The sequence below is a fragment of the Pelodiscus sinensis genome, chromosome 2 (assembly GCF_052426305.1).
Source record: "Pelodiscus sinensis isolate ZL-2025 chromosome 2, ASM5242630v1, whole genome shotgun sequence".
NCBI classification, from domain to species: domain Eukaryota; kingdom Metazoa; phylum Chordata; order Testudines; family Trionychidae; genus Pelodiscus; species Pelodiscus sinensis.
Genome location: NC_143053.1, coordinates 63,445,512 through 63,471,509, shown reverse-complemented (window position 1 = coordinate 63,471,509; position 25,998 = coordinate 63,445,512). Strand labels below are relative to the sequence as shown.

General features: G+C 37.7%; 1 protein-coding gene across 1 annotated transcript in view; it reads left to right on the top strand.

Annotated features, from left to right (window-relative positions):
- CHD7 (chromodomain helicase DNA binding protein 7) overlaps positions 1-25,998 on the top strand; it is a 200,738-nt gene that overhangs the window by 153,012 nt on the left and 21,728 nt on the right. The window contains 12 exon segments of the mRNA XM_075920640.2: positions 1,386-1,441; positions 2,812-2,926; positions 4,871-4,954; positions 7,034-7,171; positions 7,268-7,389; positions 7,854-8,097; positions 14,203-14,379; positions 16,989-17,132; positions 19,758-20,013; positions 24,155-24,365; positions 25,244-25,439; positions 25,656-25,823. Of these exon segments, the coding sequence (XP_075776755.2) occupies positions 1,386-1,441; positions 2,812-2,926; positions 4,871-4,954; positions 7,034-7,171; positions 7,268-7,389; positions 7,854-8,097; positions 14,203-14,379; positions 16,989-17,132; positions 19,758-20,013; positions 24,155-24,365; positions 25,244-25,439; positions 25,656-25,823 (1,911 nt within the window).

Sequence of the window (25,998 nt, the reverse complement as noted above, 5' to 3'; positions counted from 1 at the left end):
CAGCTCCCGATACATTTTAAATGCAGCGCCGCAGAGGGGGTAGGTCCCAGACCCATTAGAAGGCAGTACTGAGCTGGGCTGCTGGCTAGCTTGCTGAAAATTTTACTGGAGGAGGGGAGGGTAGAGTAGGAGAGAAATGCGTGTAGTCTATAGCATTAACCTATAACAGTGTTTCTTAAACTGTGTTCCGCAGCACACCGGTGTGCAGTGGAGAACAGAATTCAAAATGGACACCCTTAAAGGGGCAGGCAACCTTTTTTTCTCTAATTTTCCCCGACCCTTTTTTCCTCAATAACTTCCCTTCCTCCCTCTCTTCCCCCCTCCCCCCCCCATCAAAAAATCCTTGGTGTTCCTCATTTTAAAAAAAAGAATTTGGTGTTCCTTAGTCTTAAACTTTTTAAGAAACACTGACCTATAAGCTTTTTCTAATTGGTTAATTGACTACACTATGACATCCCTAATCAGTTCCAAAACAGATTAACACAACAAAAACTGTTTAACTTAATGTTATGACACAAACCAAATCCTGAATTTGAGGCGATCCTCAAATTTGACCTTAATCTGTCCTATAGCAGGGTTCAGGACTAAGATATTGTTGTTGAATTACTTGCCATATGTTCCCCCATACTCTGGCACCAGGGATGAGTTAGTTGAGACTGTGCTTAAACCTGAATGCCCTTGGTTTTGCTGGTTTCTATCACAAATGCAACCTTGCTTAAATGTAGTATTTTGGTGTTAATTTAATTTGGCCGCTCTGTATATGAGACATCTTGCCTGAGTGAATTTAATTGCACCATTGAGTAAAACTAAATCCATGGCCAGTGATGTACTAAAATTATAGCAGAAGTACAAGGCTTAGTTTTATATGGCTTCTTGTTTAGTGTTATTAACTATACAGAGGCATAAACCCCCTTTAAAAGTCTATTTTAAAACATTACAAAACCCACAATGTAAAGTTGCCATGAGCCAGCCAAAAATAATACATATGGCATTCAGGAGTACAGTTGCTAATTGGCTGCTGCCTGAGAAAATGGTACGCTTGGCTTCTATTTAACACTGTGGGTTTGGCAGAAAGCCAGAGTTGGGGTGAGGTTGTTGTGAATGAAGCTGCATGTGGTTAGGGAGGAGTTAAAATGATTCATGTCTTGGAAGTTGTAGTAAGCTGTGTAATATGTGTTTGAGTAAGCTAACAGAGGAAGGATCTTACCCCTATTCTATAGATATACATACAGACACACACACACACAAGTGCACATCCTCTCCTATGAAATTTTGTCAGTAATATTTTTGGACAATATAGTGTATTTTGTTTAGTTGGAGGGAACAGTTCAAGTTATTGGGATATTTACTAGTTTAGCACAGTTGAAATCTTAATTTTGTTGCAGATGGAGAATGGAGAGGAAATGGAAACAGAGGAATTCTATGTAAAGTACAAAAACTTGTAAGTAATCTGTAACTTTTTTGTTACTTTTTTCTTTTAAATATATCTGAAGGTTCCAAACATTTCTTCAAACTTGAACTTTGAAAGTGACTTATTGTTAACATCTCACTCAGGAGGCATTTTTACACTGATATTGTGCTAGATTTGGTGATATTCTTATCTGTATGCTTTTGTGTTCTCTCTAAAACAAAACCGTTATAAGAGCAAGGTCAAACTGGTTTTATTTTTGGCCCTGATTCTGCAGTTGGATCCATGAGGACTGACACCTGAGCCTCCATAGATCTGACTGAAGCACTAGAACCTTAATTTCTTAATATGTTACAAAGGTCATCAAAATAATTAACCTTAACAGTCATCTAAAAAATGAGAATTAAACAGAATGTATGGTATTTTATTAGACTGCTAAATTTTATTTCTAGCAGTTTCATGATGGCAGTTAAATTTTTCTGAAATGTTCAGAGTTAAGAATGGAAATGTATAATTTTTTACTCTGCATTTTCCATTTTAGGGGAGGGATGGAGGACAAGGGTCTGAACTGGGAAACATTATATAAAAGTGTAAAATAAATTTCAACTCCTGATAGAAATTCACTTACATTTCCAGTTAATTGCAGGTTGACTTCCTTTTAACTATACTGATTACAAAATATAAGCAGCTGAATCACCCAATGTTGTTGTCTTTTGTTTCATATTGATCTGACATGATGTTTAAGAGCTTTAAATCCTGTTTGTTTTGTTTCATTTAATTTGTAATTCTTATTGTAGTGTGACTGATGCTTAGGGCATCTAGTAATTCCATAACTCAATATTGAACTTTTTATTATTTAAAAACAATTTCACAATAAAACCAATTTTAATTTCAGGGTTATGATAATGGAACATTTCATCTCCAGAAATGTGTTAAGGCGTAAGCTATTGATTATTGAATATTCCCAAAAGTATGATTAAAATTGCCTTATTGGGCTAATTGGCTTGCACAGGGCCTCTAATTACAACTCTATATTAGAAATGTGCACTGTGTAGCACAGTGGATTTAAAAGTATTTTTAGATGGTTGCAATGATTTTTAATCCCACAATACTTTAGAATGTAATAAGCAGTGAAGATCATTGTGTACATTTTTGTCTTGTTACCTATTCTAAATGCTCCCAATGAAATTTATCTTGAGCACTCTAATCCAGTGGTTACAACTGTGGGGTATGTATGTGGACCATACTGATTTTTCTGACCAATATCTTTATTTCATAGTACAATTGCTGCTAAGTTTGGGGGGATTTAGATAGGAATACATGCAGACAATCAAAATAAGAGCATACAGCGGAAATATTTGGGCTGGGATTGTTTTGAAGTTTTTTTTAATTCCATCTTCTAGCTCTTACCTTCATTGTCAGTGGGCATCTGTAGAAGAACTGGACAAAGACAAGAGAATTCAGCAAAAGATTAAGCGGTTTAAGGCAAAGCAGGGTCAGAACAAATTCCTCTCAGAGGTATGATTACATTAATAACTCTTTCAGTTTGGTTTTCTTAAAGCATAGTGTGATAAATGTTTTAATCTCTTATACTCATAAGACTTTGAACATCTGAGCTTTTTGTCCCAATGTAAATATATTTAAGCTAAATTCTGAGGCTTTTGAATTCGGTTACCTGAAGTTAACCAGCTTCTGTTTACATTTTATTGCTGTTTCTTACTGGTAAATGGCTAATTGCTCACTTTTATAAACAGGAAGTTACATTGCTTTCCTGTTGCTTGCTTGTTCCTCTCTCAATACCCTCACAATTTAACATGGAAATGTGTGAGATCATCCTAGCATGCAGCATCTCTATTTAGTGATCCTGAAGGGGAGAATTGGAGACAAAAGTCTGTAGAATTTAAGATGACATGCAGGTGTGAAAGGGGTTCTCTTAAATGTAAACACATTTAAATAAGCTGTATGGGTTTTAAGTAAACAGATTTCAGCAAATTATCTTAGAATTCAGAACTTAAGCAATAACGTTAAGCCTACTCTTAGGTATCCATAGCGGCTGAGTGAGTCTCCTGCAGAATCGGTACCAGAGCTCTCCCCTGAGCAACCAATTATGCCAGAAAAATGCATGGCAATTTTATGTTGTTTGGACTACTGCCCACTAGGGAATCTGAGCTTTTGATCACCAATTTAATTTCACTTAGAGTCACAAGCAGTACTATAGCAGGGGTCTTGCTGTTAAAGGGGCAGATTTACTGATTTATCTATCCTTGTGAAACTTTAGTAATTTAAAATAAATGGTTTAGGGCCCAGATCTTTTTTCTGTTTTATGCATTTTTATTTAATACAGTAGTTCAGACTAAGAGAGGCCTATAGGAAATGGGAAATTTCCATTTAAAAAAATTGTTGGTTTCTGACTAAATACAATTAGCAGAGAGATCTGTAAATTTTACCAGAATTCTATTTTCCACATTCTGTGCTTTTGCAAGTATGTACAAAATGCCTTAAATGCTGTAAAAGAGGACTTCTGTAAAGAATAAACTTTATCCTAAAGTTCTAAAGACTAAGGAACATTCAGGTTAAATGAGTATTTCAAAACAATGCTGATAATTGAATAATCTGCCAAATCTCAGATGTACTCTAGAAAAATGAGCTAATGACACAGCATTAATTTAACAATGTGTGAAATTCAGTACCAGACCACATATTTCACTTTTTTACTATTTATATTTTTGAGTATATCATTTCAGTTTAACAAGTGCTTGTAGATGGTTGTTCAGTTGACTAGGCTGTCAAAATATTAAACGGTATACATTCTTACAACTCTTCCTTGTCTCTTTCCCTACCACACACAGTCATGAAAGTAGTTGAGCACAAAGCAAAAGAATGAAAAAGCATTTCTGCACAAATATCATGAAGTAAAGAGGAGTAAAGCAATGGAAGAGGGAGGGAATGAATTATAAATTTCAGGCAGGAGGGAGTGTTGTATGTTTTGCTTTTCATTTTTTAGAATGATATTCTCTGAATCTTGCTTATGAATCAGTCTGACAACTCCTGTAGTTATGGTAATCTAGTGGCACTCAGCGTACACTGCTCTAATTTCTTTATTGCAAGCTGTAGTTTTCAAGAATGCTAAATGCATTGCATGCCATAAGCCTTTTCGATTGCTCATTAGTGAATTGTAATTTCACACTTCATTTAAAATATTCTTAAACATTCTCTCACAGTAAAAGGTTTCACACAGTAATTAAGAGGCCCAGTTAACAAAGTCTGAGAAGTCTGATTTCCTCACGGGGAATGATCTTGCTGAATTGTGGCATTTCAATTAACATGTTAAAGGTTGCCAAATATAAATTTTATGTTGCCGTAATCCAAAATATTGTTACCTGGCAAAAAGTATAATTTTTGCTCCAAGGACAGGCTGACAAAGATTTTATTTTATTTTATTGCCCTGCTGTCTTTCAACAGATAGACGATGAGCTTTTTAATCCAGACTACGTGGAAGTCGATAGAATAATGGATTTTTCACATAGCACAGATGATAATGGAGAGGTAAAGAAAAGTGTCTGTATATCTTCAGTCATTTATACAACTTCCTATCTAAATATTAGAAACTTCAGTAGGTTTGATTGCTTACTTTTATCCTGTAGAAGTGAGGATGGAGAGCATTGACAGATATATATGTTCATGCACGTATTTCAGTAAAGGTCATGGACCTTCTGCCACTCTGCAGCGGAAATATAACAATACATTTCAAATTTTAAAAAAGCCTTGTTTCCAGAACACCTGATCAGAACATGACAGGATGTCCAACTTCAGTTTTTATTGCGTTGCTGTTTACTAATATGGAATGTACCTTCTTAAACTGGGACTTTCTAGTCTGGCAACATGCCAGTCCATGGATGTTCCTGGATCAGAGTGCCCTATGGCTGGGAACCCAATGGCAGGGAGGCTGGTATTCAGTAGCCCAGCTGAGGCTGGAGCCAGCAGTAGGCAGGCCAGGGGCTGGCAGCCAGCGCAGAAATAAAGCTGGCAGTGGGAAGAGGTGCTGGTTGAGGTTTGGTGCCAGGGTAACTTCCCTGGTCTGGCAAATTCCCTCATTGGGGTCCAGTCAGTTCTCGAGCATGCTGAATCAGGGAGGTCCAACCTGTATTTTGAAATGCTACATAATCTATTACCCTCTGGATAGATCTGTGCACCAGAAAAAAAAAATAGGTTAATAATGTGAGTAATTTTGTAAAAATAAAGATCTCAATGATTGCCCATTTTTAAAAGAAAATATTCTGAACAATTATGGAAGTTAAACATACAGCTAAGTAGTAATTAAACCATATTTACTCTGAATTTCTAATTCACCATCAAAAAAGGAGGTAGGAACTTTGTTAATCCCTATCTGATCATCGTTACACATGGATCTAAATTGTCTGTCTGCGCCTCACTTATGACTCACTCTCCTGAGCAGAATCATTTGCTTAGTTGACTTCCAAGAGAACTCCAGTGCACCATTCTGCTCTTGAGAGCAGAAAAGGCTTTAGCAATACAGGTTGTACCTCCCTTAACTGGGACTTTCTGGTCTGGCAACATACATGGTCTGGCAGGATCACAGATGTTCCTGGATCACAAAGCCCAGGTATAGGAAGATCGGGCCATGAGAGCAGGAGTGGTGGGGGAGGAGGAGGCCAGTGATTTAGGCGGGAGTCCCGTGTTGGGGGAGGGAGGTGGGATGGAAGGTGGCACATCAGGGAGTTCTGGCCTGTGGCTGGGCTGTAGCAGGGGGCCAACAGTGGCCAGAGCTCTGGCCCCGGCTGTGGAGCCTGGGGGCTGGTGGCCCTGGCCACTGCGTGACATGTCCATGGCTGGACAGGCAGCAGCAGGGCCAGGCTGGAGCCCTAGCTGGGGGGCAGCAAGGAACATGTTGGGAAGGACCTCCGCTGGTCTAGTAAATCCCCTCATTTGGGCCCAGTCAGGTCCTGAGGGTGCTGGATGAGGGAGGTCCAACCTATACCTATTTGTTTTATCACCGGTAACAGTGAATACTGATATTTCCCTTTGACGGTTGCTGTTTCAGTGATTCTGGATTTCCTGCTGAAAAGTTTCATGATACTCTGACAAGAAGACTATCCCTCTGTAATTGTGTGGCAAAGGCAGGAGACCTTCATAGTTGTACAGCAAAATTTTCATTTATTTTAAAATTGTATTTAATTTTAATGATTTAAAATTACAAAGTTTAACTTTGCTACTCATTGTAGTAATGAACTACATTCCCTTCATTCTTATCTTACATGATCAGATTTACAACAGGTTAGCCTGCTGTTGGATCCACGGTGTCCAACATGCTAGCCCCTAGCTACCTGTGGCTATTTGGCTGGTTGATTGTGGCTAGTTTGCTATAGTAATAGCCACTGTAGCGGCTACTACTTCAGAACTGGTTTGACAACCCGGTGTTAGATTATACTTCTGGTTATTTTAGGACATTTAAAAAAAATCTAAGTGTTTTATATTGTATTAGTGTCATGTTACATTGCAGATTGTCTTTGTTAGTTACATGTCATTTAGAAAAGTTTGTAATTTTTAACATTGAATCTAATTTTATCCAATCTTACCCGCTCTTTAACAATTGATCAAAAACAGCCTGTAACTCATTATCTGGTGAAGTGGTGTTCACTTCCTTATGAAGACAGCACTTGGGAGCTAAAGCAGGACATAGACCAAGCTAAGATTGAAGAATTTGAGAAACTGATGTCTAGGGAGCCACAAATGGAGCGTGTGGTAAGAATTGGCTCTGTGTAGAGGATTTTATTTGAAAATAGCAAAGTAATGTGGTCTTTCAGAAACCACTAATGGGATTTGCTGTATTTGAAACAGGAGCGACCTCCTGCTGATGACTGGAAGAAATCGGAGAGTTCCAGGGAGTATAAAAACAATAACAAACTCAGGGAATACCAGTTGGAGGGAGTAAACTGGCTTCTTTTCAACTGGTACAACACGTGCGTAAAGTAACTTTTTTTATTGTAGAACTATTGCTTTAGAGCTGTTTTTATCGTTTACATTTAATGTTAAAATTTTAATGTTTTATAGTCTTTTAAAAATGAGGCTTCAAAACTGTTAACTATTTTTATTACTTGGATTACATAAAGTTAACAGTTTTTATTATGTTAAATATATTTGTAACATAATGTTACATAATAAGTCCATGTTTATATATACATGTCTTTATTCTATGACAAACCTTTCTTGAGAGAAAATTATTTAAATGAGAAATATGATCATCTTGCATCACCTAATAATATATTGTTTGTTTAAAACTTTTTGACAGTGTTTTTTTCACTTTAAGTCCATACTAATCTATTAATTTATATATCTGTCTAGCCGATATTAACTTTTTAGATATTTTTATTTTGTAATTTCATGTTCAGAAAAGAACCATAAGACTTTTTGTATTTTTTTTCAGGCGAAACTGCATTTTAGCAGATGAAATGGGGTTGGGGAAAACTATCCAGTCTATTACCTTTCTCTATGAGATATATTTGAAAGGAATCCATGGTCCTTTCTTGGTTATTGCTCCACTGTCCACTATCCCCAACTGGGAAAGGGAGTTCCGCACGTGGACAGAGTTGAATGTGGTTGTGTATCATGGGAGTCAAGCCAGCCGGCGGACCATTCAGTTGTATGAAATGTACTTCAAAGATCCACAGGTAGATACTCCTTTTGGAATTTTGTGAAACAGTAATCTTTAAAAGTCAAGTAATGAGACTGTCTTGGACTGATTTTTTTTTTTCTGCGCTATTAATGTCAGTTTGTAATACTACTATGGTAGAATTAAGTTTAGTGTACATTTCTATATTTTATAAAGAGAAGGTCTCTTTTTTTAGAGCGGTCATTGGTTGGAAATCAGTAGTGTAGTTGAGGTAACAACTTGCATAAGGTTTGCTCTGTTTTATACTTTTCAGGGCAATGGAGTGAAAAGCTTCTTAATGAGGTGGCTTCTCTAATTTGAAAATATGCCATAAAATGCATAAATGTGTCTTGGTCACTATAGTCTTGATGGTAAGACATTGTGTGTTAAGGAGAAAGTGAAATGAGGCTTTTGATTTTAGGTTTTAACTGATAAACACCAGTAAAGTACTCCGAACACAAAAAAACAGAAAGTAGTGCTTATGCAATTAACGCTGGAAATTATTACTAGTATCTAAGCAGATACTATTACAGGAATGTGATTTCTAACATGCACTAATGTGTTTTGCATTTATTGGTCTGTGTGTAGACCTTGTTGGTGCGCACTAAATGTCCCCTAGTGCACTTTGATATAGTGCTATTTGAAACACTTCTTCATTAAAGTGCACCGTAATATATTAAAGTAACACTTTGCTCACAACAGCAGATACAAAGAGCCCCACAATCTCCAGTTTTGGATATCTGCATATAAAACTCCAAAATAGCTAAAAATCTGTACAAATAAAAAATAACCTCCCCAAAAGCACTTTGAATAAACATGCTAGAAATAGAAAATTAGTTGGGATGACCGGTGTTGGGGCTGTTAAGGGGAAACAAAAAATATTTTTAAAACACATGAATGGATCCCTAAAACCCATCATTTTGTATGTTGCTGCCTACTGAAGTAGCTGAGTAATTACTGTCTTTAACTTTTGGGGATTGTAGTGCAGGTTGTTTAGTATTAAAATGAATGTGATTCCATGAACTCTAGCAGATTGCTAGTTTGTTAGGATAGTAGAAGGATATTAAAACTGCAGTTTCACTCTACTTTTCTTCAATTTATAATCAATGCCTATGAACATGTATATGCAGAAAATGGATCCTGCCAGATTAACTTGTAATTTTAGCCAAAAAAAGTTAAGTTTAATTGACAAAGAATAATAGTGCTGGTGTGATATACATAGAGCTCTGTAAGGCATTTAACCTGACTTCAGACATCTTAATTAAAATAACTAGAATGGTACACATTTGAAAAAAATGGATTTAAAAGTAGCTAAAAGTTAAGCCTCAAAGTGTAATTGTAAATAGGTAGTCATAATAGTGAACAGATGTGTTTCTGCTGAGGTCCTGCCAAGATCAGTTTCTGTCCCTATTTTAATATTTTTACCAATGAACTACAATAAAATATAAAATCATTATGGAAAAGTGATAGCTACTGGGTAGGTAACTGATGAAATGTAATCTGAATCACTTATCCAGCCGGGCACAAGCAAGCAATGTATGTTTCAGTACATCCAAAAGAGAAGTTGTATATCTAGGAACAAAATCCATGTTTACAGGATGAGGGACTCTGTCCTGGGAAACAGCTACTCTAAAAGACTTGGAAGTCATGGTGGAGAATCAGATGAGTACCCAGTGCACTATTGTGGTCAAAATAGCTAATACGATCCTTGGATGTATAAGCGGAAGTACAAGTAGGAGTAAAGAGGTGATTTTACTTCTGTATTTGTCATTAATGTAACTAAAGTTGAATATTGTTTCCTCATTTCAAGAAGGATGTTGAAAAATTTGTGGGGTTTTAGAGAAGAGCCATGAGGAAAGATTAAAGAACTAGATAACATGCCTTTATAGTGAGACATGGAGTTTAGTCTATTTAATTTGTCAGAGAATGTTAAGGATCAACTTGATTATGATCTAAAATACCTATATGGAGAGCATAAATTTGTCAATGATACAGGGCTCTTCAATCTAGCAGACAAAAGAATAACAAGATCCACTGGCTGGAAACTGAAGCAAGACTAATTCAGACTGGACACAAGACACATTTAAAGAAATTTACCCTTTTAACAACTTACCAAGGGTTATGGTGGATTCTCTGTCACTGGAAATCATTACATTGAGATTGGATGTCTTTCTGAAAGGCATGCTCTAGAGCAAAATGGAATTAGTTCAGTATGAAGGATGAGAGAATATCTTTTATTGAACTCTCACCCATCTTGTGTGTCTAGAATTAATTCAGGGAAGTCCTATGGCTGTGGTATGCAGAAGTCCAGACAAAATTATCATAAATGGTCCCTTCTGGCCTTATCATAGACTGACTCATATACGAATTTACTGACTTGATTTTATTGGCTTTCAGAACTCAAATATATTTATGCTTTTAAACACCTAAAATACTATATTAATAAAGTATGATTATGGTTCTTTGAGTATGTATATGTGAATCCCAATGTGGATGTGCATATGTGAGAGAGTGGATTTTTGTTTTCAATGGCAGTATCTGTTAGTAGCAGTGTATACTCCTCTGCCATCTAATCCTCCCTTCAGAGAGCATAAAGGGTGAGGCAGGCTCAATTTTCCTTTAGTTTCCTTTTACTGCTTATGACAATAAGACAACCTGGAGAGCGATCTTTCCATTTATTCATTGTTAAACTTTTTCATGCTCTTCATAACACCTTCAGAATTCATCTGATTTTCTGATATACATAGACTATGAATGATGTTGACTCATCTGGATAGAACACTTAGACACCCCCAGCCACCCTCAGTGCATGGTGCATTTGAAACCCATAAGCCTGAAACTCGACCTATCATGTGATGGACACATTCCAAATCCCACAGACTGGCACCTATGTTTCAATCTCTACAAAAATGTAAGTTGCAAGATGCATAGTTGAAATGTCATCTCTTGGAGCAATCTGTGAAGGTCTCTTCAGATGCTGTGAAGAAACAGAAGCCAATATCATCCAACACATCATCTAGCAAGCAAACTACTCAAAAATACCATGGAAAAGACAGTACTGAAGGAAGGGAAATTGGTGCCAATGTTGGTCTGACACCATAGGTTCTTCAATCTGGGTTCAAGTACTGTTACGCCCAGCCCAATCCTTTGTCATTTCAGGGACAACTGAAATCAAATAAGGTACTACAGAAACAATTGGAATCAAAGGGGTACTGCTAATGATAAGCACCCAAAAAGCCTCAATCTGTTTGGAAGAAAAATCTTACTCTTCTGCTTCATCAGACACTCCAGAGAGGTTGGGATGCCTTCCTTTGCCACCTGCAGATGAAGGGCACTAGATGCCAGAGTGATTTGTGCTGCATATAGACTTCCTGGAGATCAGGGCACCTCGCTGGCCTGTGTGGCATTCCTGAAAGATCTGTGGTTCAGATCTTTATGGACAGCCTGTCTAGAACTCACTGTAACAGCAAGTGAGGAGGTGCTTCATCATCCTATTACTTCAAAGTCATCAGGCTGTGGATGTGGTGTCACCAAAACAGGGTGATTCCCCTTGGTTCTGAACCTTATAAATATCAGTAATGACATGGCAAAATTTCATAAGTGGACAGATGATAACCAGCCAAGAGTGGCTGCTATAGAAATCTATCATCAAACTAATAGTTTGTCATTGGAGGACTGTTATGATTTATCTGGTCACCACGCAGGATAGTGCCAAATGCCTGAACTTTTGTCCCACAGAGGGTATGAACCTGCTCTTCTAATGACACATCTTTCTTCTACAGTGGACTACCAGCCTCCTATATACCTTTTCCCTGGTTCCTTTAATGCCCAGGGTGATATCCAAAGTCAGTCAGGACAAGGCCATACTAACCCTATTGGACAAAGCTATTGTGACTGGCAAATCTCTGGCACGTGTCCATTCAGATCGCCCAGCCTCTTTATCTTCCCAGATATATCCTAGACCTGCAGTTATGGTATTTGGGGACTTAGATGTTTTCTGATTGAGCACCACTGAGAGACTGTTCTCAACAGGTTCAAAAACTGTTTAGAGCAGGAAGATAAGACCTGCTTGGAAAATCTACTTCTCCAAGTGGAAACAGTTTGGCAGCCAATTATAATATGGGTTCACCTGAGGCTCTGATACAGCAGATCTTCAAATATATTTGAACCAGAAACAAATTGAATTGGTGCTTAGTTCTCCCAAAGCCCATATTGCTGCAATATTATGTCCTGTTTCCATTCAATCATACTCCATTCTCACATGTGACAGTACCAAGATTCTTTAAGGATTGTCCTGCGTACCTAAATAAGTATTGGAGACCTCATTTCTACATGGGATAGCAACATATCATCCCTCTCCTTCCAAGCTGTTAACATGGCCTTTAGCATGGAGAGTCAATAAGCTCCATGTTCTCGTGGCAAGATCTCCCTACACACCTTTTCACAGGGACAAGTCGATTCTGAGACTTTATCTTAAATTTATCCCAGATGACAAGACCAAACCTATTTAACGGCCTCATCTCTTTTTGTGCTTATATGTGGCTCACTAAAAAAGGCAAGCAAGCTTATCACAGAGAATTTCAGCATGCTGAGCTATAGCTATCAAGCATCTGTGCAGATGTTGTCATTAGCCTGCTTCAGGAACATGTCAAAACTTGATGTATGCATATCCACGAACTTTCGTGAAACATTATGCCCTTGATGTGGTGGCTAGGTTTAATACCAAGTTCAGATCAGCAGAACTGCATATTTGACTCCTTGGCTGGCACTCCTCATTTTCCACCATTCAGAATCTACTCCTGTTGGGATCCACACTGATGCTTAAAGAAGAAAGAACAGTTACGTACCCTATAGTAACTGATTCTTCAAGATGAGAAGGTCAGTGTGGATCCCACAACTCCTCTTCTGTTTTAGTTTTGAATTGCATGGTAACTAGGGAAGATTCCTGCCACCTTTCTCTTTATGCCTTTATAAAGGAGCAAGAGGAGTAGCCTCAAGAGACACTGCTATTAAAATAAATTTTGCTGTTGCATCCTGGAGGCATATATAGTTGTGTAGAGGGTTCCCTGTAGTATAAGAATGTGGGTAGAAGGGAAATATTGGGCAAATGACCACAAAACTCAAATGTTGTCAGTTTATAGTATTGACATTAGAACTAAGACATATGTGGGAAGATAACTTTTTATTGTCTGAAGAAGATTGGGAAGGAATCTATCAAAATTCCATCCATTATCTTCACTATATTTTTCAGAAAAAAATCTTTAATATGTTTTAAAAAATGACTAACAAAAATATGTAGCATTGTGGCCTTTCTGATTAAAAGGATTTTACTAACAAAAGCTGATACTATGTTTTTATTAGTCTCTAAGTTGCAACAGGACTACTCTTTGTTTCTAAAGTTACAGGCTAACATGGCTATGCCTTTGAGGTTTACTAACAGGGTTTATTGGACATCATTGTTTGAAAAATTCAGGATTAACTAAACATAGGAAATGGAGATGTCCCCCAATAATCAGCTAAATTATCCCATAGAATTTTCTTGCCTCAAATTAAATAAATATTAGGGAAATGTATGCAAAGATTTTTCTACAGCTGTGAATCTGTTCCTCTCCAAAACTCTGCTTATTAGAATTAGATGAATTAAATATGTAGTAAACACGAAGACGTGAGTACTGACATGTCAATTAGCAAAATATGTAATACTCAGGAAATTGAACTCTTAACATACCTCCCGTTTATTCAGAATGGCTGAAAGAACTGTCAAACAGCTTTGGTGGAGAAGATAAATCTAAATAAAATAGGAAAAAATTACATTAAAACCTGGTGTTGCATTGTTATGTTAAAATTTTGTGGGGTAACATGTCACTGCAAAAATTGTGTCTATATCTAGTATGAACTGATAAAACCACTGGTTCTTTGTAAAATAAATAAATTAATTAAAAAAAATGGGGCATAAAGCAGCAAACTTGTTTGCCTTCCTTTGTTCTGATGTTAGTGATAATGATTGAATTTAAATATATTGCTCAGTACACTGCTTTGTATTTTATGTGAAATTTTAAAAATCTTTTTATTTCCTTTATTTATTAGTGAGTTTGTGTACTTACAATTATCGCTATTCTTTCAGGGTCGGATAATAAAGGGGTCCTATAAGTTTCATGCTATCATCACTACATTTGAAATGATTTTGACTGACTGCCCTGAGCTGCGTAACATTCCATGGCGTTGTGTGGTAATTGATGAAGCCCATAGACTGAAAAACAGGAATTGTAAGCTCTTGGAAGGACTGAAGATGATGGATCTGGTCAGTGCTTTCGTTCTTCGATCTTATGTACTTACTGTAGTTCTGGTCGTTAATTTATTAAGAACATAACTTTACAAGCCTTTCTGTGTTCTGCTAAGGAAACTCAATTCTGAAAGAGAATTGTTTGAGAAACTTTTCTTAATTTCTAAGCTAGTTATATGGACATACCTGCAAACCTTTATTTTTAGTTTAAAGTTTGAAGGGCTCCCCACTCTCCTCATTTAAATTAATCCAGGAAGTTGGTCTTCCCCCATAAAAAAGGAAGACCGAGAAATCTATATTTCCCACCTTTCCTTCTATTCATTCCATTTTTAAACTCCCTTTTTGTCTTGTCTCCATCTACACCTTTCTCTGCCTCCCATCTTTAAAAATTGTTCGCTTATCTATTTTAAATGAATTTTAAATGAAAACATGAAGAGAAAAGATCTCTGGTGTAAGAGAAACTGCTAGGCTCCAACTACCTCTGCCATAGATTTGTGATATAACCCTGAGAAAGTTCCTTAAAGTTGACTTTCATGAGGAGATAGTTAAATGGTAGTGCCCCATCTTCTTTAGTGCATATAAAAAAGTTGAAAGTTGCTTTTAAAAAATTTTTTGCCTTAAGATTTGATATTTTGTTATTGTTGTCTTGTTCCTTTGCTGGAGGATTCTTTGCACCATGATGGAATGAAATAGTGGTCTGCAGACCTACAATGGGTTCTCCAACAAAAGCTTCCTGACAGGGGTTTTAAGTCTTATTGAATGTTTGTAAAGATTTTTGTAAAGGCATTTATTATGATGTTTGAGAGGAAGATGGGCACATAGATAAGGCAGTTGACTAGGACTTGAGATCTGCTTTTGATTGCTGCTTTAGTACAAGCTTTCTCTGTGATAAGCAAGTCACTTTACCTTTGTACTTCCTTTCCCTACATGTAATATAGGGATAATAATGCTTCATTTCTCCCACTCAGTCTTGTCTATTTACACAGTAAAATCTTTGGGGCAGGGACTCTGCATTTGTTGAGTGATGGCGTCTGAAGGCTTACCTTCACCATGGAGTGGATTCACACTGCAAGGATGATCCACTGGCGATTGATTTATCGCTTCTGCTTAGATGGGATAAATCGATCTCCAACTGCTCTCCTGTCAGCTCCAGTACTCCACCAGTGTTCCCTCTAAGCTGCGTGGCAGCACAGCCCTGCAACTGCTTAATGAGCCCTGCCCAGCCAGGGGCTCAGAGCTTCCACACATGGAGCTGTCTGGCAGGTGGAGAAGCATGTCTCCCTCAGTGACAGCAGCAGCTCCCTGCAGAGGACAGAGCAGCAATTGTCCCCTCTCTACAGAGTCGCTGCTGTCACTGAGGGAGAAGTGCTCCTCTCTTCCCTTCTATAGGCAGCTTTGTGCACAGCAGCCCTGATCCCCTGGCACAGCTGTGGGGCTGTGCTGCCATGCAGCTTAGAGGGAACACCATACTCACAATGATGAGAAGAGAAACTGGAGTCAATGGGAGAGCAGCCCCCGCTGATCTTACCTCACAGAGCACACTGCGGTAAGTATGTCAACTGCAGCTATGATTTGTGGAGCTGAAATTGAGTAGGTAAGATCAAAGGGAGAGAGGTGATGTTGTGAAAACGAGGTCCCAGTCTTGGATCAGCTTCTGGATGCTACTTCAATATGAATAAGCACTATTCATCTTTGATTGTTTTTTCAACCGCTAATCCACAAAAACTAAACATGCTATTTTTTAAAGTTTTGTTTGTCTTTTTTCTATTACATAAGTAATATAAAATATTTCTTTTTGCTCCCCCACCTTGCTGCTACAGTTGTCCTTCCCCATTGACTCTGGGGTCAAATCTTAAGTCCTTCCACACTTTCTGTCTTGCATCTTGTGACTTCCCCCTTGCCACATCTGCTTCTTTCATCCTCATCTGCACTCTGATCATTTGGCTTCCTGACTCTTAAGAAAAAAACAGGTCTGCTTTGAACAGACATTGGGTCCTGTGGACACATGTTTACTCAGCTGGTTTTGAGATGTTTGAAAAATTAGGACAGATAGGTAACTGCCCCTTTCTAGTGCTATGTGGATACTGTGGAATTTTTACTATTGAAGTGGAGATGGAGTCCTGGTACAAGACTGCTTTGTAGCAGTAACTGGTTTCTGTTCCTGGAGAAGCGGTGACTAGTTCTAGCTATCTTGGTAATGCAGCAAAAACATGAAAACTGGACAGCCCAACTGAAGAAGATATCGATACCCCAATTTATGTCAGCTTTCATTGCAGCAGACATTTAATGTAGTATGTGTGTATCCTTCAGTTATGTTAGCGATGACAGATGGAGGGGAAAGCAGAGCTGTTAGAGCTTATCGTGTCTCCCTAGCTTAAAAGTCTGTAAGATTTGTGGAGATGACGAGGTCATGCAGCACAGATAAGTCTGAAAGGACGCTGGCTGGCTAAAGGACCTATCTTTGGCAAGAAGCTGAGTGGAGTGCCTGGACAGATTTGGAGGAAGGCCAGAGTGTTCAGTCTCTCAAAAAGTTTACAAACAGCTATAGAGTTGGAGGAGCTACTGAATAAGGAAAGAAAACATCTGCATGGATTGATTCTAGACAACTGCTTTTTTTTTTCTTGCAGGAACACAAGGTTCTGCTTACTGGGACCCCATTACAGAACACTGTAGAAGAGCTGTTCAGCTTGCTTCATTTCTTGGAGCCAGGTCGCTTCCCATCAGAAACCACATTCATGCAAGAATTTGGGGATCTGAAAACTGAAGAACAGGTAATTTTACTTTGCACTTTGTTTCCCTGTTTAAAGAGACTCCTAATCCTGCTACAGTAAACTTCATTGAAGATGATGATGATTTATTACAAACAACACTGTAGATATTTAGAAAAGGAGTAGTAAAGGAGAAAAATGTTTTTCTAGTGTATTTAATCATTGAATACTAAAACTGGAAGAGACCTTGAGAGGTCATCAAGTCCAGTCCCCTGCCTTCATGGCAGGGCCAAGCACCATCTAGATCATCTCTGATAGATGTCTATCCAACCCGCTCTTAAATATCTCTAGAGATGGAGATTCCACAACCTCCCTGGGCAATTTATTCCAGTGTTTAACCATCCTGGCAGTTTGGAAGTTTTTACTAATGTCCAACCTAAACCTCCCTTGCCTCAATTTTAAGCCCATTGCTTCTTACCTATCATCAAAGGCCAAGGAGAAAAAATTTTCTCACTTCTCCTTATATCACCCTTTTAGGTACTTGAAAATTGCTATCATGTCCCCTCTCAGTCTTCTGTTGTCTAAACTAAACAAGCCCAGTACTTCCAGTCTTCCCTCATAGGTCAATCTAGACCTTCAGTCATTTTTGTTGCTCTTCTCTGGACTTTCTCCAAATCTTTCTTGAATGTGGTGCCCAGAATTGGACATAATACTCCAATTGAGGCCTAATCAGCTCAGACTGGAGTGGCAGAATGACTACTTGTGTCTTGCTCACAACACTCCTGTTAATGCATTCCAGAATCATGTTTGGGCTTTTTTGCAACAGTGTCATGCTGTTGACTCCTAATTAGCTTGTGATCCACTATGATCCCTGGATCCTTTTCTGTAATATGTCTTCCTAGACTGTCACTTTTCATTCTGTATGTGTGAAACTGATTGTTCTTCCTAAGTGGAGTATTTACTTTGTTAGTGTATGTGTAATAAATTTCATTGTTTCCTCTGTTCATTTGTATAGCACCAGGGCAGTTCCAAATATTTTAGAAAGAATTTAAGAATGTCCTGGGGATTAGGGGACAGGTATAATAGCAGAAACACCTTTCACTTTTTTTTCATTTTAGACTGACTAGGTTTCTAGTTGACATTGTCCCTTTAACATGACAATAGAATAAGGGGCTGCTTTTTTTCCCATAAAACAAATGAAAATACTATCATTGACTTCAGTGAGAGCTGGATTAGGTCTGATCCTAAATTAGTGGTATAACCCTTGACAGACATTGTGTTTGTAATCTTTAATCAGAAATATACTACTCTAGTGTTCCCCATTTAAATAAATGAAAAGATCTCTCAAAATTTATGCAGCAACATTGATAAATATCAAGAGAAATTAATTTATAACCTATAAAAACTACATTGAAGGAGGCTCAGGTTGCAAAGTTGAGCACTCAAAAGCTAAGAATAAAGGTTAGCCACCTTGTGCGTTTAATTATATGCTTGCACACTTCTTTTTTCACAGGATCCTATTCTGATTTGGCTTCAAAGACCTTAAATCTGGTGCTATTAACTTCTGTTTGCTTGATTTGTGACCTTAATTTTCTTTTAAGGAAGTCCTTTGTATTTAATTTACTTACATTTAAAAAAAATCAAACTGGAAAATAAATCTGTTATATTATATGGGTCATAATGACCCACCACATGACATCTACATATAGAATCTTTGGATTCACGGCACAATCCTGTACCTCTCAAATTAACCAAGTTGCAGGCAGAAATATCCTCTAGCCCACATGAACCAGCTACAAGACCAGGATGAGGCACATCACTTTGACAGTGGATTTTCATACTGTTTGCTCCATAACAGATGAGTGGTGAGACTCTGAAATCATAGAATTGTGGGAATGGAAGGGACCTTGAGAGGACACTAGTCCAATCTACTGCACTTATTGCAGGACTAAATGTTATCTAGTTACATTTCTGACAAGTGTTAGTCTACAATGATGGAGATTCTATGACCTCCCTAGCCAATTTAATAGTTAGGAAGCAGTTATTTTTCTTGGAACTTTATATAATAAGCTAATATTGTTCATCTGGCAGAAATCATCATGGGAAATTTTAGCCTGAACAATTAGTTTTATAAGCAACTGAAAACAGGGTCTTATTATAGGTTGCCTTTTCATTATAGGCATTACCACCAGCTCTATTTAAAATGAACAAAAGTTCTGAAGTGTCTTCAGGTATCTTACTATTTCACTCAGTGGCCATGATTGGAGTGAAATGATGCTTCTTACCTTGAGAAACTTTTATTGAAGTGAAATCTGTTTGATAACTTCAAATGCATGGTCACACCAAGGAAAAATGTACAAGTCAGAAATACAGTAACAATACCTTTTTAAAACGGTAGTCTTATGTATCCCTAGGGTAACCTAAGTAGTAATCATTTGTTAGTGTGTTGTATGAAAAAATTCTGTCTTTCAAAAAGAAAGTATTTGAGTTCTGGAGAGTGGAGCAGAAAGTGGAGAAAAGGAAATTTTAGAGGCTCACGAACTTTCTAGGATTAGGGTGATCTATACGGTGAAGATAATCAGAGCATCTCCTGAAAACTGAAGATTACATAATATCATTTTGAAAATGAAAGCATAATATTTAAGACTTTACTGTTACACAATTATTTACTAAAGCTGTGTGTCCTAGGTGCAAAAGCTTCAAGCCATTTTGAAGCCAATGATGTTGAGACGCCTCAAAGAGGATGTAGAAAAGAACCTGGCCCCCAAAGAAGAAACTATCATTGAAGTTGAGCTGACCAACATTCAGAAGAAATACTATCGTGCTATTCTTGAAAAGAATTTCACATTTCTCTCTAAGGGCGGTGGTCAAGCTAATGTACCTAATCTTTTAAACACTATGATGGAACTACGAAAATGCTGCAATCATCCATATCTTATAAATGGTAGGCCTGCATTTTTCTCTACTTTTTCTCTTAACAGCTGTGGGGAGCTTCAAGATGATATAACGGTGTTCTAATATGCACGCTAAATAGTCGTTTCTCTCCCTTTCCTTCAGGATAAAGAGCTATGGATGGATGTACTACATGTCCTGACAAAAGCTGTAAAATGCAAGCATCCTATTATATTTTCCCCCAGCAGAGTGACAAAATGCTTCTCTTTAGAGATCATCATGGGTTCACAGCCAAGTTTGGGACCACTGCTTAGAAAAGTTTGTTGGTCCTGTCGCCCTGTTAAATTTTGATCATCATACTAGCCTCATCTAACTTTTCTTATCGTCTCTCTCCCACTCCACCATTTGAATTCCAACATGACTTTAGTGGCTAATATGGCAAACCACTCAAGTTAGATATTATCACGTTGTCTCTTTCAGAGCTGCATTTGGGTATATCACATCTTCTAGCTCTAGTCAATCTTGATATTGCAGTTAAAATCCTCTCTGAATTGAACTTGTTGGGTAAGAAGTGTTGATCAGTCACGATGTTAAAGCGGATATTTCAAGTCCTGCTAGAATTAGAAACAAATTCTGGAAACAGTGTTTACATTTATATAACATACCAGATTTTAATTGTCATTGATCTTTCTGTGTGGTGCTGTTGCTGTTTTTAGATCAGGACTGAATACAGCAAGTATGCAATGATGGACCAGTATAACTTCATTACTAGCTAATATAATGTAGCTAACTAACTTATGCTAACTTACATGTGTTCAGTGATCAAAGCCATTTTCTGCTTTTTGGGGACAAAGTATTTACACCTCTGTAAATCTTGCTTTCCTCCTATTGTGTTTCTGCCTACCAATGCTGCTTCCCTTTCCCACAGTAATCTATCATTTGTGGTATTTGATTTGATGCTGATTGTAAGTACACTTATTTGAGGACCATTTCTATACAGCTGCTTGCACAGCCATGGTGCTAAAGACATTATTTTTAGTTTTGAGTATTGTGGGGCATCCAGACTCTGTTGCTTAACTCAATTTTCTTGGAATATCTTTGTTAATAGAAGGAAATGGAAAAGTGACATCATTTGATTAATCTGGGATATGATGTAGTAATTTGGAATATCTTGCATTATGCCCTGCTAGACAGATGTTTTCTAGCTCAGTTTCTAAGCTGAACTGATTCTGGACTAGAATATCTTAATAAAAACTTTGATCCAATAAATAAACTGAGGGCTTTTTGTTTGAAAATTGCATGCGTGTACGCACGCGCACTATCCATTTCCTGGCACTAAATGTTTAAACAAACACTCAGACTGAGCTAGAAAAATCATGACTATCATTATGAGATGAAGTTTATCAAAATAAGTCCTTTAATTCTAGAGAAGAAATTTTTCTATTTCTTGGCTTCTGTAGCTGTTTTATCTTGTTGATCAGTAATTAAAATCTTTTCACATATGATGCAAGCTCATTGTAATTTTCTCTCAAGACCTTACAATGAATATACAGCAGCTTTGCATTGCTATTCTATGGAAAAACAGCAGTTGCAATATCTAAAGAAGGACTTTCATTCCTGTACTTAAAACTGTCCTGCAGGTTATTCTTTTGCTATTTTGCAGTGTCCACAATTATGCAAATAGTGTGACTCGTTAGGTCAGTAGGTCATATTTGGCATAGATTAGAGTGATGTGTAATTTTTAATGGGAAATTAAGAACACTGCCTATTTTTAGAGTTCATGGAAGCTTTTCTGACCATGTACCATTGCACATAAAGGTTTTAGGTTTGGGATTTTTTTAAATCAGCAATTTCTTTTGTCAAAGCAGTGCACCAAGTATATTGAATGATGTGAGGCGTCCCATGTAAATTTTGAGGTGGCTTTTCACAGTACTTTTAAAGTATGTATTTAATATATAGTTGTTCAAGTCGCATGGCATTTGAGTGTGTCTGGGTGAGTCTGTTCCATGTGGAGACAACAGAAACTATTTAGATTCCTCTAATCTCAGGGAATAGCTGCGTTGTGTGTGTGTGTGTGTGTGTGTGTGTGTTCTGAAACAAATAGTGTCTGTGTTTCTAGGCTCATGAGTGGTTTTCCCCTTACAATCTCTCAGGGATTTATGGATAATTTTTCCCAGATACTGGAGAGCCAGCACAGTGTGTGACTCTGTGTTGATTCTTGCTGCAGTGGGACATGGTGAGAGGACTTAGGATTCTCTTGCTCTCACTACGCTGTAGGCCCCTGAAAATAATTTTTTGGTTGGAGAGCGTGAGAGCACTGGCTTGTCTGGTAGTCCACATGTTCTGCTTTCCTCACCCATCCAGCCCAAAAATAAATAGTCTGGAGCAGAAGGGAGAGAAGGAGCTTTAGTGTTACTGGCTTGCTATCAGATACTTCTCCTGAAAAGGAATTACCAAGTTAGGGACAGTGAAGACAATTGGAGAGCGAGGAAGACCAAGGGCAAAGTGGGTACTTTCTTTAACAGAATTTTTTGGAGAGGGGTTGTGGAAAGGTACATTGTGTGGTTGCAGAGGTCCTGTGTATTATCTAAACCAAACTATGACTCTTTTGGAGTTCCTCAATCAGTACATTTGCATGTAGATTTGCAATGGTGTGTTTTAGGATGTACTTTTTATGTATAGATTGGCTACATATAAATGTAGAGGTTTGCATGTTTTTGATCATTTCATAATACAGGTTGGACCTCCCTGGTCGGCACCATTGGGACCTGACTGGTTCCAGGTGAGGGATTTTGCCAGACCGTAGGAGGTCATTTTTGGATTCCTGCCACTGGCCCCTCTGGCCTGACTGCTGGCCTCTCAGTTGGCTCCCCATTTCCTGCTGTCCCCACTGCCTTGCACACTCTGGGCAGCCATTGCTGCTGTGGCTCTGCCAGGCAGCCCAGTGCTGGGGCACCATGTGCAGCAGCCCACTGCCCTGCCAGCCCCTCAGGGATCTTTACTGTTGGCCCTCCACCAGGACTATCTGATCTTGCAACATCTGTGCTGGACCACAGATGTTGCTGGACAAGAGAATCCCGATTAAGATGTAACTGAAACATGTAATTTTAAAAACCGCTTTTGTTTAACATTTCAAAGAAAAAAATGTTCTTTGTCCTAAAGGATCACAGAAAAACTATTTCTTAGGCATGGTATCACCTGAATGCAAATTGTGAAAAATACCCATGCTCCAATAAATCTGTTAGTCTACAAGGTGCCACAGAACTTCTCATTCTTGCAGATTCAGACTAACATGACTACCCCTCTGATACCTGAAAATAACTATCTGATGTGCTTTTGTGGTTTGTTCAAGTTCTTAATGTGCAGGTGTCCACAAAGTAAACCTCTGTTCAAAATGGCATTTTTGATGGCAGCCTCAGAAGAGAGGTCAAAGAGAGAATGGGCTTGAAACCTGAACTACCTTTTGTCCCATTCAGTTTTTCTTAACTATAGTAGTTTTACATGAGAGTGAGTGATGTGTCTGTGTGTATGTTTATAAAATGACTTCTGCAAACTAAGCAGACAGGAAGGAATACATGCAGTGAGAGAGAAGCTAAGTAGAAGGTAAAACAAAATCATTTCAAAGCTCTTTTCTTTTCCAGTGACACATTTCGTTGTGTGAATTTGGGCTTTGTGATTGTGCAGTGGCAGGCATCTACAGCTTCTACTCCTTTACACTTGAATATAATATTTTTAGAAAACTAAATACAATTTCTTAATACTGTAATGTCAAAATACTCCTCTTTCATATTTACATTTATTTTCTAAATTGCACTTTTTCTATCCCTTAAACATCTATTTTTAAATTGTTCATTGCCTCGTTTGTTGCTTTTTATATACTTTTGGCTTGGCGCACTCTTGTTGAAATGCATATATTACTTGGAGTCAATATTCATTTTCTTGGAAGGAGTTTTCTACTAATCTTTTTCTATTGAAAGCTAAGATCCTTTTTTGTTCTTGTGTGTTGGTTTTGTGTGCACACACACATTCATGTATATATGTTTAGTTTTAACTAAGCTAATCTATTTGTGTAAATGTTTATGCACAGAACACTTAAAACATTCCTGGAGCTTATGCAGGGTATTGAAGGCAAGCTCATTGTTTTATTAATAAAACCTTTACAGTAATCGTGTATTGCTGTCCAATCTTTGCAGGTGCTGAAGAGAAAATTTTGGAAGAGTTTAAAGAAACACACAATGCCGACTCTCCAGATTTTCAGCTCCAGGCAATGATCCAGGCTGCTGGCAAGCTAGTACTGATTGACAAGCTGCTGCCAAAACTGAAGGCTGGTGGCCACAGGGTGCTTATCTTTTCCCAGATGGTGCGCTGCTTGGACATACTGGAAGACTACCTCATTCAAAGACGGTGAGAGCAACAGTACAGTATAGTTCTAAATAAATTGCATTTTCCTCAGTGGCCAAAGTATTTAACCTGCAAGTGATCTATATTGTAAAAGGATGGAACTCAGACATTTAACAATGTTACACAGTAGTGATTTGGCTAAAGGAAAAAGCATACCTGTAATTGTAAAGGAATGTGGTATTTTTCTTAATGGTCCATTAAGGTTCTGAGACATCACTGACCATCATTTTATTTTGTTGTTCAGGTAGATTGTCCATCTGAAGTTTAGAATAATAATGTCTACTCATAGCTTGAAGATCTTGTGCTCTCTTTTGGGTTAGAGCTGTATCTACAGTGCAAGTTGCTCAGAGGGAGAGAATGGAGTATTTTATTCACTTTTTGCGCACAGTTGGTTCTAAGGATGTTAAATTGCATTGAATCAGCTAATCGAGTAGTCAATGGAATTTCCATTGACTACTCAATTAGTTAATAAGGGGGTAAACTGCCTAGCCACAGCAGGATTTGGCTCCTGGTCCGAGGAGCTTAGCCCAGCTAATGCTTTTTAAATGTAGCAAGGGATGGGAGGGGAGAAGCGACTCATCGAATTGACTAGTCAATAAGCCTAGACTTTTCGACTAGTTGCTTATATCCCTAATTGGTTCTGGAATTGTCACTCTCTACTTTGCAGATACTGGGTGAGGTAATATCTTTTAGTGGAACAATTTCTGTGGTGAAAGAGACAAACTTTCAAGCTACGTAGTGCTCATCTTCAGGTCTCTACTTTGCTGGCATTCTTCTATACTAGTCATGCTGAGATTTTTTTTCTTTAAATATGTTGGAAGATGTGAGAATTTAGTGATGAGAAGGTTATGTAAACTTCGAATAACACAACTTTATTTCAGGTACCCATACGAGCGAATTGATGGTCGAGTAAGAGGCAACCTTCGTCAGGCAGCTATTGACAGGTTTTCCAGACCTGATTCTGATAGATTTGTTTTCCTGCTGTGTACAAGGGCAGGAGGTTTAGGCATTAATCTTACTGCTGCTGATACCTGCATCATCTTTGATTCAGACTGGAACCCCCAAAATGACCTCCAGGTAATATGACAAGAGGCAATACTTAAACCTTTTCTTTAGTTGTCTGGAATTTTTTTTTCTACCTAGTTATGAGAAATTGTTTGTTATTGCTTCTTAAGTGTATTAAGCTTGGAATTCATCTTTTAAAAAACTCTTAAATTCAGTTTTTAAATATATTAAGTTCTAGGCATTGACTTTTCATTCTGTAACTGAATATTCCTTTTTATACTTCTCCAGGCTCAAGCTCGATGTCACAGAATTGGACAGAGCAAATCAGTGAAAATCTACAGGTTGATAACAAGGAATTCTTATGAAAGAGAAATGTTTGATAAAGCTAGTTTAAAGCTTGGCCTTGATAAAGCTGTGTTGCAGTCTATGAGTGGAAGAGAAAATGCTACAAATGGGGTGAGAATATATTCAGATGCAGATTTCCAAAGATCATAAATGTATTATTTCTTGTTTACTGTATTTTTAGTTAAAGGATATTAGTGGATTTTTGATTATCATCTTTAGAATAGATGTTACTTTTTTTTTTTACTGTTCTTCACAGAAGAGAAATGCAACAAATGTAAGTGTTTTT